This window comes from Hemibagrus wyckioides, linkage group LG17, assembly GCF_019097595.1.
Source record: "Hemibagrus wyckioides isolate EC202008001 linkage group LG17, SWU_Hwy_1.0, whole genome shotgun sequence".
Taxonomy (NCBI): Eukaryota; Metazoa; Chordata; class Actinopteri; order Siluriformes; family Bagridae; genus Hemibagrus; species Hemibagrus wyckioides.
The window spans coordinates 21,921,540-21,938,442 of record NC_080726.1 but is presented as its reverse complement, the minus strand read 5'-3'; the positions used below and the strand labels follow the sequence as shown (position 1 = coordinate 21,938,442).

The following is a 16,903-nucleotide window of genomic DNA, read 5'->3' as shown; positions in this document are numbered from 1 at the left end:
TACACAAAAAAGAACATATTTCTTTGTTTCTTGTATTGCCAAATGTTATGGGACATCTGCCTTTACATGCACATGAATGTAATACAGAGTTCTCCTGCCCTTTATAGCTATAACAGCTTCAACTCTTCTGGGAAGGCTTTCCATAAGGTTTAGGAGTGTATTTATGGGAATTTTTGACCATTCCTCTAGAAGCGCATTTGTGAGGTCAGGCACTGATGTTGGACTAAGAAGGCTTGGCTCGCAGTCTCCGCTCTAATTCATCCCAAAGGTGTTCTATCAGGTTGAGGTCAGGCCAGTCAAGTTCCTCCACACCAAACTCTCTCATCCATGTCTTTATGGACCTTGCTTTGTGCACTGGTGCACAGTCATGTTTGAACAGGAAGGGGTCATCCCCAAACTGTTCCCACAAAGTTGGGAGCATGAAATTGTCCAAAATGTCTTGGTATGCTGAAACATTAAGAGTTCCTTTCACCGGGGCAACACCTGAATTCAATGATTTGGAGGGGTGTCCCAAAATCGTTGGCAATATAGTGCATTTACAATGCTCTACACAAAGTGATAGAAAGATTTCAGAATAAATACCTCTGTTCATTTTCATCACCAGCTTAATGGTCGATGGCCACCATGGTGATATGAAACCGTGATAATATATAAACTGTGACCATGTAAACCTCTAAACAGAACATAACACTTTCATGTGGTCAGGATGGAAAACAGATCAAGTGGTTAAGGCTCTGGGTTGTTGATCGGGGTTCAAGCCCCAGCACCTGTATTATGGCTAACCCTGTGCTCTGACCACAACCCTCCATAGATGGGAGAGATGGGATATGTGAAAAAAGAATTTCACTGTGCAGCAATATGTGACAAAATAAAGGCTACTTAAATTCATTTTTTCCCCTCTAGTAAAGAGACAAATAGCCCTAGTCATTTATAAATAGAAATGAAAAATCAACAACATAAATGGCGGTGCAGTGGCTCTATTGGTGAATTTATCACACACAGCGCTCAGACACTCGCTTACCGTTTATGTGTCATTTTGATGCCGTCAGCTCTCTGTGAGCATTACCTTTTAAGGAGCATTGTGTGCGTCACCCAAAGTAAATCCACTTTACGTGTTATTTGTATTTATCAATTCCCATATACACCGATCAGATCATAACATTCTGACCACTGAGAGGTGAAGTGAATAAGACTGATTATCTCATCATGGCACCTGTTAGTGGGTGGGATATATTAGGCAGCAAGTCAACATTTCAGCTTCAAAGTTCATGTGTTAGAAGCAGGAAAAATGGACAAGCATATCAAAAGTGGTCCAAGGAAGGAACAGTGGTGAACCGGAGACAGGGTCATGGGCGATCGAGGCTCATTGATGCACGTGTGGGAGAGAAGGCTGGCCCGTGTGATCCAATCCAACAGATGAGCTACTGTTGCTCAAATTGCTGAAGACGTTAATGCTGGTTCTGATAGAAAGGTGTCAGAATACACAGTGCATGACGGGTCAGGGCTGTTTTGGCAGCAGAAAGGGGGACCAACACTATATTAGGCAGGTGGTCATAATGTTATGCCTGATCGGTGTATGATTATAAAGACATCAGTTTTACCACAATTTCTTTCTGGAATTTTTAATTTGTTAGGAAAAACATTTCCACATAATATTACTTAAAAAAAAATCATTAATGAGGTCCAATGTTCAACATCCTATAGGCGTTCATGGCAGTGAGCAAATTCTGTGCGCCTTCTCCCTTAAAACTGTAAATAACTGGCAACGTAACATTTTTAAGTAATGAATAAACTGTTAAACAGCAGCATCTGTCCACAATGTCTCCTGCTGGTTCTCAGCCGTGCCAGACAACCTGGCCTTTTGTCAACTTCATGGAAAAAGATGCCAAGCAGTGCAGACAAAGTGTGGCTTCTACAGGACAGGGACTGACCTGAGAGACCTCTACAATCTAAGATGTATAAGCGAAGTCCCAGTTCTCTCACCGCTCCACTGTCATGCCATTACTGACTTGAATAAGTCATAACCTGAGTAGTAGTAGGGCTACAGGACTGAGGGTTTCACTCCACTGAAGAGTGCTCACAGGAAATGTCAAGACACTTAGCCACAGAGAGAGAGTGGCGACATGTCAGCTTTGAACACATTCCCACACTCACCGAGCTGCTCTTGGGGTCGGTGGCTCCGACGCTGTCTCTTGCCAAAGCTACGATGACGTTACTCTTCTCTCCGGCCCAGTGCACAACCATCTGGTTATGAGAGTCATTCAGGTTGGCCTGTAAATAGACAAAAACAACATCTATCATCACACAAGGCTAAATGAAGTCGAACGCTTCAGACAAATAAAACTGAGTATATAGAAAACATTTCATAAGCTATTACTATTTACTTAAATCAGCTGTGGCCAGAAACAGATCTGTGGCCATTTAATATACGCTATATTGCTAAAGGATTTGAGTATTCTGCTTTTACATGCACATGAATGCAAAATGGAGTTGGCCCACCCTTTGCAGTTATAACAGCTTCAACTCCTCTGGGAAGGCTTTCCACAAGGTTTAGGAAAGTGTTTATGGGAATTTTTGAACATTCCTCTAGAAGCGCATTTGTGAGGTCAGTCACTGTTGTTGGACGAGAAGGCCTGGCTCACAGTCTCCGCTCTAATTCATCACAAAGGTGTTCTATCAGGTTGAGGTCAGGAATCTATGTAGGCCAGCCAAGTTCCTCCACACCAAACTCACTCATCCATGTCTATGGCGCATTAAGAGTTAAGGGGCCAAGCCTAACCCCCGAATTCAATGATTTAGAGGGGTGTCCCAAAACTTTTGGCTACATAGTGTACGTCTAATGGTCCCTTGCGTTGATTTACCTCAAGTTACGACCTCGAGCCCAACATGACACAGCTACAAGCTAATAAAACTGCACAGGATTTGATTTATTCGGTGCAGCATGTAAATGTTTTTCTAGCTAGCTGATAAATTAGCAAAGTGATGGATGGTGTTTCTCACAATTGTACCCAGGGGCCCAAAATCTGGTTCTAGGCCCCTGATAAAGCATAATGGATCCAGAAATAATAAAATGAAAGAAAAAAAAAAAAATTATGTTTTTTTTCCAAGAAAATTGCTGACCGTGAAGACGACGATGAAGCTTCACAGCAAATGAGCTACGTTTCTCCTTAAGATATTACAATCATTCACAAATGATTGTTTAGGCTAAGAGGCTAGCCAGACTAATCAAGTCTCCTTTAAGTTGTAAAAATCATCTAACTGATCAATGATAGCTCAACAAATCATAATGTACAAACGTACACCTACATTTCTCCTTAAGATATTACAATCATCTCGGATGAAGGTAATGATAATGTAAAGATTCTGTAGTTATTATCAGCTTCGCCCTGGAGTTTGATATCTTTTGGAGGCTTTTTCTGGCCATTAGCTTCAGAACCTTGAAGGCTACAATCTAATTGGCTCTCAGCAATTCGGTCTGCACTGATCAGTTCTCTCAGGAGGCTAACCAGGCTAATCAACTCTCCTTTAAGCTGTAAAAATCATCTAACTGATCAATGATAGCTCAATAAATCATAATGGTGTCAACATTTCAAGTGTTTGTAGGCATTTCTGTTCAAACTAGCGAACTGTGCAAGGTAGTCAGCCAGATTTGCTAGTTAAGTACAAACTGTTGGCATGAAATAAGCTATAACGCTCCTAACTACTCTTGTATCGACCAATCATAAGCAAGATATTTGTGTCTGTAGTATTTGTTTTGTCAGAATAATTGAAATGATAACAGCTAGCTAATATATGAACTAGCCAGGAGACAGGTAAACAAATCATTCCAGTGGTTTTGGGGGTTTTTCTTTTTAACAACAAAACTTAAAATCTACCTAAAAGTCTCTTTTTCATCTGGTCCTTGTCCGTTCGGTGTAAGTAAACATAACCTAAGCGCACCATTATAAATGCTAAACGGGAAAAATTGCCTTTCCCAGCTGTTCTCCCCAACACCTGCTGTGGCTGCTCCTGTTGCTGCAATGCAGGTGTGTATTTGATATATTACACCCAATTCCATCCTCTCAGCCACCTGACTTTACGCATGAAGATTTCACCCAGCACAAACAAGCCTCTGCCTAGACAAAATAGACACTAGCAGGCACAACAAAACCCGAGTGACAGAGAGAGAGAAAGAGAAAGAGAAAGAGAGAGAGAAAGAGAAAGAGAGAGAAAGAGAGAGAGAGAGAGAGAGAGAGAGAGAGAGAGAGAGAGAGAAAGAAAGAAAATGTGTCAGCATTTCAATTTTGAATTCTGAGCTGCGAAGCCTCTCATCTTTAATTCAGGACCCTGACGGGGTGTGGGCTTTTCAGATGATAGCTCTTCTGATGCTCCATTAAAGTGAAATATTACAAATCAGCAGCATTTCCCTTTGTGGTGCACTAGCTTATTTCTGTAGATTCTATTTCAAATGCAAATTATTCAAATAATAGACTGGGTTTTAATCGCAAAGCAAAAGATTCTGTCATTATAACAGTTTTAAAACACATCAAGGTAGCAAATATTGTATATAAACTGAAGGTTTAATTGAAAGTCCAAATTTTCATGACCCCATAACACATCCCCATGTCTAAACCAAAACTGTGGATCTGATCAGCTTAATATTCAGAAAAATTAATAACTCACTGAGATGGAACGGACGTGTACAGAAAACTGAAATTTTATTCATGAATTCCTGATCCTTCACATCTACCACACATCTACCACGACATGCATCTATACGGCCTTAGCGCCTCCAGCACAGCTCGACTTGACTCACCATCCATCAAGATACAAGGAAACCATGCATCGAGACGTTTCTCTGAACTGGCGCTCAGATTTTCCTGTCTGTATGAACAGCTCCATCACTGGCTGTCTGCAGAATAAAAACAAACACCTCTTTTCCTTCTTACCTTCCAGCACCTTCACCTCTTAACCGTTTTCACAAGTTTAAATCAAAAGGAAATAAAGTTTACACTTATGGACTGTTTGCTACTGATTTGTTATCTCAGTGAACAAAATGCAGCAAAAACATTTATAAAACTGGGCAGAAATATCATGCTGGGGGAAAAAAAGTAAACAAACCTTTGCCTTAAATGTTACTGGGTTTTAACGAGTCACTTTGGTCACGATTCGATTCGCAATAGAGGCTTCATGATTTGATTCAATTTGATTCACAATAGAAGCTTCATGATTTGATTCAATTAGATTCACAAGTGAGGCTTCATGATTTGATTCGATTCAACTCTCAATAGAAGCTTCATGATTTGATTCAATTCGATTCACAAGTGAGGCTTCATGATTTGATTCAATTCGATTCACAAGTGAGGCTTCATGATTTGATTCAATTCAATTCACAATTGAGGCTTCGTGATTTGATTCAATTAGATTCACAATAGAGGCTTCATGATTTGATTCGATTCGATTTACAGTAGAGGCTTCATGATTTGATTTGATTTGATTCGACTCACAATTCAATTTACGAATCAATTATCTCCTCATCATGGCACCTGTTAGTGGGTGGGATATATTAGGCAACAAGTAAACATTTTGTCCTGAAAGTTGATGTGTTAGAAGCAGGAAAAATTGGCAAGGGTAAGGATTTGAGCGAGTTTGACAAGGGCCAAATTGTGATTGTGAGTCCTGCTTTTATTTATCGCACAAGATGATACACCGATCAGGCATAACATTATGACCACTGACAGGTGAAGTGAATAACACTAATGATCTCCTCATGGCACCTGTTAGTGGGTGGGATATATTAGGCAGCAAGTGAACATTTTGTCCTCAAAGTTGATGTGTTAGAAGCAGGAAAAATGGACAAGCGTAAGGATTTGGGAGAGTTTGATGAAGGGCCAAATTGTGATGGCTAGACCACTGGATCAGAGCATCTCCAAAACTGCAGCTCTTGTGGGGTGTTCCCGGTCTGCAGTGGTCAGTATCTATCAAAAGTATCCCTTAAGTCCTGCAAGTTGTGAGGTGGTACCCATGGAGTCCCCTTAAAGGATCTGCTGCTAACATCTTGGTGCCAGATACCACAGCACACCTTCAGGGATCTATTGGAGTCCATGTCTCGATGGGTCAGGGCTGTTTTGGCAACAAAAGGGGGACTAACATAATATTAGACAGGTGGTCATAATGTTATGGCTGATCGATGTATACGGTAGGTATATCCTTATAACGCTGTCGCTTCAACCGGTTCCATCAGTTTACCTCAGCAGATGATTTCAGGTAACGGGGCACAAAAGAATGCAATCATATGACCAGTACATGCTCTCTACATATTTAAACTCTATAGCATGCACAGATTGAGAGAAGTGATGTATACTTAACAAAACGATTTCCAAAGTCACATTTTTGTACTGCAATGTATCTATACACCCCTATATAATCGTTATATAGTCAAACTGATAAAATTCTGCATCCTGTACATGAACGCAAGCTTACAGGAGCACTAAAAATATTTTCGCTGCTGTACCAACCAGCTTCTTGTAAGCTCCTCCAAAAAGTGCTTTATCTTTAGATAGCAATTCTTAAACACTGAACTATTTTTTTTTTTTTTTGTACTGGTGTGAGGATATTTTTTTCTTTTTCGGATGGAGACGCTGTGGATACGGCCGTTTGCCAAATTGTAAATGCATCCATGTAAACTCTACATTTACAGCAAGAGAGAAATAAAACAAACCTCCATTATCGCTTCATCAAATACTTTAATAATTAATTAGGAACTCCCTCTCCTCTTTGAGCAAATGCAAAGCTTTTCAAGCCTCACCACTACTCAGCTATTCACACCATTCATACCAGGGCTTTAATTACCATAATTGAACACCAGTTGGCTTTCACTACCGCCTTGTCCCGCCATCTAGAAGCTGGAACATTCTTGCTGCTGAATAAGGGTACTTGTGCTCCAAGATGCGTAAATCACTGCTTTCTTCTTTCGCCATGGCCCACTGACATTCAGGGGGTAAAAAGCTGCTTGTTGGCTTTAGCCGATGTGCTCTCTCTGGGTCGACGTTACAGCGCACAAGACAAATATTGTAAAAGTTTGCAACGTTGCAATCATCACCGCATGACGATATAATCCTGGGATATGACCGAAAGGGGCTATTATTCTTCTGGACAGTCTGCTGAGGTCCTTTTATTTTTTTACGCAAATATAGTACTATGCAAGTAGTAAAAAAAAAAAAAAAAAAGAAAAAAAAAAGACGTGTGTGACCTTTGCAACATCTGATTATGGTTGCAGAAAGAAAACAGGGAAATGTATGCGGATGTTTACAATCTTTCAAGCTGTAATATATTACGAACAGAATGTGTGCGTGTGTGTGTGTGTGTGTCAGGGGGACAGAATGAGTGCTGCTACAGCCACTGCTGCAAGCATTAAGCCGATGGAGATGACATCATCTCTGCAGCACTGATACCGTGGCCAGCAGTTCGATTTGCATGCAATCAACCAAGCACAAAGCCGAAGAAAAAAAAGCCTTTACTTAATAATAAATAAATAAATAAATGGGAAATGCCGATTTAATAGGTTTTACCAGTAGCACTGGTCAAGTTTCAACTGCTGAGACGTTTTATTACATCACACAGCGTCTCTTTTATCCCCCTCTCAGTGTTCTCACAGCCAGGTTGGAATGTCCTGCTCTTCAGACTCATGAGACTGGAGGTGATTTTGCTGGAGTGGTGACTCACAGCTTTTTTCCTTCTCCATGTGACACGCTTGAAGGGAAAGCCGGTAGGTCTGATGTAAAGCCAGCGTTATTGTTCAGACCGGTTTCTCTCTCACGCGCATCGAGTTCGCAGTAGCAATTCAATAAAGTCTCTTCACCTCACGCCCACTTTAGATTATCATGCTTTCATCATGGGCTTTCATCCACATGCGCTCATCCTTCCAGGCAAAAACATTAAGGTAAGCACAAAACCGTAAATGCGTCTCGAGTTCCTGTCTAGATCGTATATAAAGAGGCGAACACAGCTCCTATTTGCGGCTGAAGATCCTTATCTGGTCCTGTATGGCTCTAGCATACAAACGGCATTAATGGGAAAGTCGTTAGAATGATAAAACACGTTTCCGGAAAACACAACCGGTCCTTATTCTTCATCGTCGGCTGGTTCGCGTCCCAAACCGCTCATTTCGGTGCTTTAAAAAAAATTGTCATATTACTATTCATGACACTTGCTGTGAATCTATCCCTCAGCCAAAATCAATACCAAATCTAAGAGGAGGTGCATGGAAAATTATGAGCCAGGCTTTTTTCTTTCTTTCTAGAGGAATCTGGAATCTTCATATACTTGAAGGACTTCCAGGGCTCAATGGTAGCAAATGAGAAAAACTTAGACATGCAATTACAAAATGGGATTCAATTTCATTGTATTGGGAGATTTATAAAATAGGTCTAGCATAAGTGAATTAAAAAAGGTTTCCTTTTTTCTTATTTAGCTCTCAAGAATGTTTTTTAATAAAGCAGGTGAATCAGCAGAAATTCATGATCACGGTTCTGTTCAGAAAACACTCAAATGAAACACAAAGGGATGTGAATCCGCGCACTTCCTGCTGGCCTTTATGTTTAGAAACGTGTCAAAGCAATCATCAGCAAGGAGCTTCTGGGAACAGATTCTTCACAAAACCTAAAAGCGGTGAAGAAATGAAACCACAAGATGAAGCAGAACGTTACTCGTACCGAGTAGCACAGAGGTCATGGAAAGGTTGAACACAAATTTGTTTGTTAAATCAGATTGTTATCACGTCTGCCTGAGTAAATTGTGTTAGTTTGACTTAAAATAGCTGCGTCTGTGTTCTGTATATTTGTGGGAAGACAGTGACAACATTGTCACACTGACACACTGTCTTGCCAAAAGTTTTGGGACGTCTGCCTTTACATGCACATGAATGTAATATGGAGTTGTCCCACTTTTTTGCAGCTGTAACAGCTTCAGCTCTTCTGGCAAGGCTTTCCACATAGATTAGGAGTGTGTTTATGGGAATTTTTCACCATTCCTCTAGAAGCGCATTTGTGAGGTCAGACACGGACGTTGGACGAGAAGGCCTGGCTCACAGTCTCCTCTCTAATTCATCCCGAAGGTGTTCTATGGGGTTGAGGTCAGGACTGTCAAGTTCATCCATGTTTTTATGGAACTTGCTTTGTGTACAGGTCAGGAGTCATGTTGGAACAGGAAGGGGTCATCCCCAAATTGTTCCCACAGAGCATGAAATAGTCCAAAATGTCTTGGTATGTTGAAGCACTAAGAGTTCCTTTCACTGGAACTAAGGGGCCGAGCCCAACCCCTGAATTCAATGATTTTAAAGGGGTGTCCCGAAACTTTTAGTGTACTTCAGATCAAATAAATCAATAAATTAGAAATAGAAATAAAAACATCCTGAAGATCTTTAATAACGACAGCTAATATGAGCGCCACACAGACCTCTGAGGGCACATTTCCTGTACAAGTCAGTGAGAGTCTGTCAGCTGTTTTGTGTATTTGTTTGCTGAAGCTGCTCTTCCTGTTTTACTTAATACTAGAGGAAGGTTTGACTTGCTTGCTGGTGAACTCAGTCCTTCTCCCTCCCTCCCTCCCTCCCTCTCTCTCTCAATACATTTTACTACGCCAATCATTTGTCCAATTAGCAAACAAACACACAGATATAGCATACAGAGTACTCTTCCACCATCCCCCACACATTGACCACACACATCTCTCCCACATTGCTTGTTCAAGTTTTAAAAAATGTACCTCCTCCAGTCAGTCAGGCGCTTGTTAAAGAAAAAGAAATCCAGCCTGAAACACATTAAATATGTTTACATTGAAATACTTGCGATGTCTAGCTATGTTTTCTGTGGTAATCTGTTGGCTGGTGCTGTATTTTTACTCTTCCCGAGAGAAGTTAGCAGCTGTGTTTTGCACTGACTAGCACAGGAAACATTTTGAACATTGTTTTGCTGTTATGGCTCAGAAAGTCAATAGTGCAACTTCTTCTTCTCTTTCTTTCTCTTTCTCTAGCGCAATTCAGTGCCCTATTTATAAGAACTCAAACACAGAAGTAGTTGACGCACTCAAAGCTCCAGAACGCAATGCTAAGCTAAGAGTTATGATTCACAGAGACCCGGCTCAGCTAGTTAGTGACCGATGAGATGATGAAAGCTACTTAAGTATTAAAACTGATAGAGCAGAGTTTACATATCAGAAGGTGTGAAAGGACTAATAGACTGACCAGCACTGCTATATTGCTGTATTTTCCCCTCATTAGCATCACTACCTCATATTATTTGGAAATTGTGAATGATTACTTCATCAAATAATAAATTCATAACTTAAATCTGCACAGAGGGAGGTACGAGGTCATTCAGAGTGGATTTTAAATGTATATCCGCTAAAATGGTCCTATTGCAGACAGTCCACTATTTTGGGAGTCTTTCAACCCACCACATCCTATTTATTCCTTTTTTAAGAGTGGACATTTTTATGAGATATACAGCCAGGGTCTCATCATCTTCCAATCAGGCAATACTGAAAGATTTCTAAGAGCCAGAACTATGATCAGTGTTACGGGTTTGACCAGTTGTTCATTCATTCAAGTCTTTATCAAGTTAAATATTTTAAGAGGTACATCATCCATCTCAGCTGACCTAGATTCACTACAGCCGTTCTGTATGCTACGGTCAGTTGTGCTGGAAGTTGCCAGCATGTTCGGTAAACAGAGATAAGCTTTGTGTTATATATACGCTCGCTGAGCACTTTATTAAGAACATCCATTAAATTATTTAACCAGCCAATCATGTGACAGCAGCATGAGGTATACGGTGACGATCATGTTCACATGACACATCAGAATGGAGAAAAAAATGTAAGCTATGTGACTTCAACCGTGGCATGGAAGCTGGTGCCAGATTGGCTGGTTTTATGTCCTAGTGTTTGCTCAAAGTGGTGCAAAAAAACAAAAAACATCACGAGTGACAGTGAGAAAAGCTTGTTGATAGATGCCAGAGGAAAATGGTCAAACTGGTTCACACCAACAGGACGAATAGAGTTGCTCATATCATCACTCTTTACAACTGTAGTGAGCAGAAAAGCATCTCAAAACATCAATCCTTGAAGTGGATGAGTGACATCAGCAGAAGACCACATGAAGTTCCACTCCGGTCAGCCAAGAACAAGAATCTGACGCTGCACTGGGGAGAAAAAACCAAACCACACTGAACAGCTGAGGACTGAAGACCAGGGATTGTCCCGTTTTAATGATTCTGTGCAAAAGACTCAGATTCATGTTCTCAGCTGATAAGAGTGAAACTTGACAATACAGTTCTGCTGTTGAAGCTCAATGGTTTGATGTTTTGTGTCTTCTGAGATGCTTTTCTGCTCAACACATTTGTAAAGAGTGATTATATGAATTACTAAATCCTTGAGCTGTTTTCCTCTAATCTCTCTTATCAACATGTCACTCACTTCATGCTTTATTTTCTGTTTTACACACCATTCCATGGAATTTTGTGTTACAGCATGATGACACCAGTCTGTCTGGCATGAACAACCATGCCACAGCCTGAAATCACAGATCATAATTTCTCCTTAATCCTGATACTTGGTGTGAATATGAACCGCTGCTGGCATACATCTGCATGATTTTCTGCACTGATTAGCTGATTAAATGAGTAGGTGTTCCTAATAAAGTGCTAGTTACGTTTTTGTTGGGTTTGTTTTTTTTTTTGATATGTGAATTTATGACGTTTTTCTTAAGCTTTGTAAGGCCACATCGTACCATAGATCTGTTTCCTATGATCACCAATCCCAATTACTGTGTAATGTCTGTAAGCGTATTTAATGGCTGCTTGGTTGTGACTTGTGGGCTGCGGGAGCTTTTATGGTCAATCATGCGGCATGCGAGGTGTAAAACGCTGGGAGCCTCTTCGCTGGAACGGTATTCGTCTTGCAATTTAGTCTGACTTTTCCTATATGGCTTGGGAGATGTGTTCTAAAAGCAAATGACCGTGCTTTCTCAGCCAAACCAATCTTCTTGCATTAACCCCTCCAACTCCTTACACGGTGATATGTCCAGACTTCCTCAGTGTTACACTCCATACAATTCAATACAATCAGATTCACTACAGCTACTGAATTAGTTACTGGAGATTTTATTTTTTAAATAATAATAACAACAAATCATACTAATAAGAGTCTTAAAGCGAGGCTCCTCTAATACGGCCAAATTACAGTACCTTCCATAAGTATTGACACCCTTGAATACTTGTCCAATGACGGCACTTTCTTTTCTTTTGTCATACCTTGACTTCAGTGCCTTTTTGCACACGTTCATGAGCAGAATCTATTTAATTCTATTTAAATCGATTTCAATTCCAGGTTCTAACACTACTAACCTTTCAACAAGGGTGAAATGACAGGAACAGCTACGCCTTGAACCTGAATGCTCACCTCTCCAAAACTTAAAAACTCCTCTGATCAGCTCACCTCATTTATACCGTATAATAATTTCTTCACTTCACGCTCAATATCGACGTGTTTAAATCCACACAGGTGAACAATTAAGACAGGAAAAAAACCCTAAGGCTCATTTTCTTCCATAGAACAGCAACAGGTTAATAATAAAGCATGAGAGATCAGCCCTTTAATGAATCACACTAATAGCTTGAGGTACTGGAACACCACTGGGTGCAAAACAACTCCTCCTGGTGCAATAGCTCTGTCTGACCTTAAAATCCTTAAACTATGTGTGGCCGGTTCATAATACTTAGAAAAATAAATGGATTTTTATTATTGGGATTTGATTATTCTGATTTACTAGGTGCATGTAATTGATTTTTGTATTTATTTATTTTTACTCTGATCTAACAATACAGGTGAGAGGTGTTTGTTTTCTACCCTAATTAATCAGCATTGGATTAGATAAATCTGATACTGAATAAATGATTACATCTGACATATTATAAGTCCATGAAGCCACACACACAGGTCCCAGTAGACGGCTGGAGAAAGGTGAACTCTGGAATACTGGACCTGGGTAGAGATTTCAGAATCAGGAGCACAGACTGATGATCTGTGATGGAGGACGTTTAAATGTTTCGTTCTTCCCCTCGATCGTGCACGGCGATTAAAAGGCAAACTCAGAAGTCTTACCCGTCCGTAAACCTTTGGCACGGCTGTATCGGTGCTACTCCTCCGAGCGCGGTGTCGATGCTGGCTCGCGCTGTGCTGCTCCGCGCCTCTGTCCGGGAGCTGATCAAATGCACTGACCAGAGAAAAGCCTCTGTCCTGCGGCAGCATGAACGTGTGATCCCGGTGAAGCCGGAGTGTGGAGCAAAGCGAGCTGGGAACGAGCCATAACAGCACATACACCACGCAACGACCCACAGCGAGCATCTTACCCGTCTGCCTGGACGCCATGTTTGTTTGTGTGTGCGCTCGAGCGACTGTGTGTGTGTGTGCGCGCGCGCGTGTGTGTGTATGTGGTTTCGGGGTTGTGTGTGTGTGTGTAAGAGCGCCTCGAGCGGCAGGACCGCACTGATAACACCTTTGTGTTGTGAATTTTGTCTACACAATACAAACCGACAGATTATAGGAGAATGTACCCGGAGGGCAGGGCATGCTTGATATGTAGAAACACATACACACACACACACACACACACACTCCTTGTGAGAACCGTTCACGGACATCATTGAATAAATTTAGCCAATTAATTTACCCCTTATGTTACACAGGGAACCTGGAGAGAACCCCTGAGATTTGGGGCACAGAAACACCAAGACACGGACCATGTACCAACCCATCGCAAGGCACAATCACACACACACACACACTACAGAAATCTAGAGATGCCAATCAGCCTATAATACATGTCTTCAGAGAAAACCAGAGTACCCTGAGGAAGAATATGCAAACTCTGCACACACACGCGCACACACACGCACACACAACCCCGAAACCACATACACACGCGCGCACACACACATGCAAAAAGCTAAGTCACAGTGTCCCCTAGATATTCAATGTTCTCCTGAACATAAACCCCCTGAAAATGCTTTTTTTGTTGTTGTTTGTTTACAATAAGTGGACCCCACCTCCACAGACACACACACCTAAATGAACACTTATGCTCCCATCACCTTCATACATCAGGGTTTCGGTTTTCATTTCAATCCAAGCAGAATCCACAGCCAAATCTACTGAATTCAACTGATTACACAGGTGGAATCAGGTGTGCTGCACCCACTGGCCCTTTAATTCATCCCAAAGGTGTTTTATCAGGTTGAGGTTAGAACTCTGTGCAGGCCAGTCAAGGTCCTCCACACCAAACTCGCTCATCCATGTCTTTATGGACCTTGCTTGCTGAATCATGGAGGGATCATCCCCAAACTGTTCCCACAACGTTGGGAGCATGAAATTGTCCAAAATGTCTTGGTATGCTGAAGCATTAAGAGTTCCTTTCACTGGAACTAAGGAACCGAGCCCAACCCCTGAAAGACAACATCTGAATTCAATGATTTGGAGGGGTGTCCCAAAACTTTTGGCAATATAGCGTACATAATAAGTTTGAACCTTTCGGCTAATTAAAATATGCTCGATTTAAGAAGAACACTTATACACCAATCCACCATAACATTCAAAATGTATGCCTAATATTATGTAGGTCCTCATTGTGCCACCAAAACAGCTCTGATCCATTTATTCATGGACTCCACAAGGCTTTTGGAGGTGTGCTGTGGTATCTGGCACCAAGATGTTAGCAGCAGATTATTTATATCCTATAAGTTGTGAGGTAGGGCCTCAGTGGATCAGACTTGTTTATCCAGCACATCCCACAGATGCTCAATCTGGAGGGCAAGTAAACACCTTGAAGTCTTTGTCATGTCCCTCAAGCCATTTTTGCAGTGCATTATCCTACTGAAAGAGGCCACAGCTATTAGGGAATAGCACTGCAATGAAGGAGTGCACATGGTCTGCGGCAAAGCTTAGATAGTTGGTAGGCGTTAAAATAGCATTCACATGAATGAGAAGACGCAAGGTTTCCCAGCAAAACATTGCCCAGAACATCACACTGCCTCTGCCATCTTCCCATAGTGCATCCTGGTGCCATCTCTTTCACCAGATGTGATGTTAAAGAAAATGTGATTCATCAGACCAGGCCATCTCTACGGTCCATGTACCTGTTGCAGGAGCTTTTGATGGAGGTGGATCATATCCACCTATCCACCTACTGGCATGTTTTTGGGAAGAAACCAGAGAACCCTGAGGAAACCCTTACAGAGAAACTTACACACAGGCTGTAACCCAAACTCAGGATTGAACCTCCAATGATTTCCTAAATCAAATTTTGTTTTCAAATGATCCAATTCATTTGTCTGATATTTCACAATGGATTTATTCAATGACCTTCCGTAACTGAGCTGGATTTTTTGTTGTACTGTCTTTAGTTTCAATCTGCTTCTGTCAACATTTCTGAACTCCTAAACACTGCAAAGGTTCAGTTCCACCCCCTACTGAGGTGACCAATGAGGAAAGGTCATTAGCATAGAAAATTACCTCCCATACTAAAGCTTAATTAAGGGTGAATTTTATTGCCCTCTTCACAGATGTCTTTTAAAGGGCACAGGGAACTGTGTTAAATTATGCAAGATAATGTCTCCTTTGAAAACCATTTCAGCAAAGCAGGAGCAGACTCACTACTCATTTTTATGCTGTTTTTATTAACACACCACGCTCGAACAGAAAGCAAATCATACAGGAGCAATCCACTGTATGATGCAAACAACTGTTGCAGTAAGGAAATTGAAATGAAATTTCTAATTGCAGTACACAAGCCAAGACATACAAACTGGTGAGAAATTCAAGGGAAAAAACTGGTGGCTAGGTTATCCTGTGTGTGGCGTTTCATTGCTATGGTTTGCGACCATTCCATTCCCATCAGGATAGAAATATTTCACGTCGTAGGATAAAGGTTAAAGCGAAATTAAATTAGAGTAACTTTTTATTGATTTGCAGTGAGCCTTTTCCTCTAAGGGGACAAGTGGACACAAATCATGCACAACAAAATGTCTCCAACAGCATAAAAGAGCTACGTTAGATATAATGCTATAAAACAGCAGATCTGAATTAGTTTAGATTTTTAGTAAAATCCTTGGAATTCCGATCCTGCCACCTGGCTCTCTGTCTCCCAAGCAACAGCTTATAGCAAGAAACTGCCATGCTGCGGTCACAAATTATATTTGTACATGCATGTAGGCTCCATCCAGGTGGCAGGATGACATTTAAATTTACATTTCTGGCATTTGGTAGACGCCCTTATCCAGAGCGACTTACAATTTATTTCATTTTTTTATACATGATATTACCAAAAGTTTTGGGACACCCCTCCAAATCATTGAATTAAGGGGTTGGGCTCCACCCCTTAGTTGCATTGAAAGGAACTCTTAATGCTTCAGCATACCAAGACATTTTGGACAATTTCAGGCTCCCAACTTTGTTGGGGATGACCCCTTCCAGTTCCAACATGACTGCGCACCAGTGCAGAGCAGAGACTGCGAACCAGACCTTCTCGTCCAACATCAGTACCTCAAGTGATTAAGGCTCTGGGTCGTTGACCAGAAGATCAGGGTTCAAGCCCCAACACCACCAACCTTTAGTGTTCCCAGGGTCAGTTATAGATCCAATAACACCATCACCAGGATCAAAAAGTGGAATGACTAGGATGTAACATAATAAATAGTTTATAGATATTAATGTCAATATGTGTGAGCGCTATATATTAACAAGTAATAAAAACTCATTCTTTTAGTGGTGCATCAATACAACACTCATAGAGCTGAAACTCTATAGTATAAAACAGATTGAGTGGTAAAATATTGACAGGCATAAAGAGGAAAAAAGAGCATTTTGGTAA

The 16,903-nt window shown here is 41.1% G+C and overlaps 1 protein-coding gene across 2 annotated transcripts in view; it reads right to left on the bottom strand.

Annotated features, from left to right (window-relative positions):
• The window catches only part of sorl1 (sortilin-related receptor, L(DLR class) A repeats containing), a 72,417-nt gene extending 58,975 nt beyond the window's left edge, over positions 1–13,442 (bottom strand). For both annotated transcript variants that reach the window (XM_058414627.1, XM_058414628.1), the window contains exons 1-2: positions 13,141–13,442; positions 2,155–2,271 (exon numbers count right to left, since the gene is read on the bottom strand). In XM_058414627.1, coding sequence (XP_058270610.1) covers positions 2,155–2,271; positions 13,141–13,407 — 384 coding nt within the window. In that variant the 5' untranslated portion in view covers positions 13,408–13,442. The remainder of the gene's footprint in view (positions 1–2,154; positions 2,272–13,140) is intronic.
• Between the last annotated feature and the right edge of the window lie 3,461 nt (positions 13,443–16,903).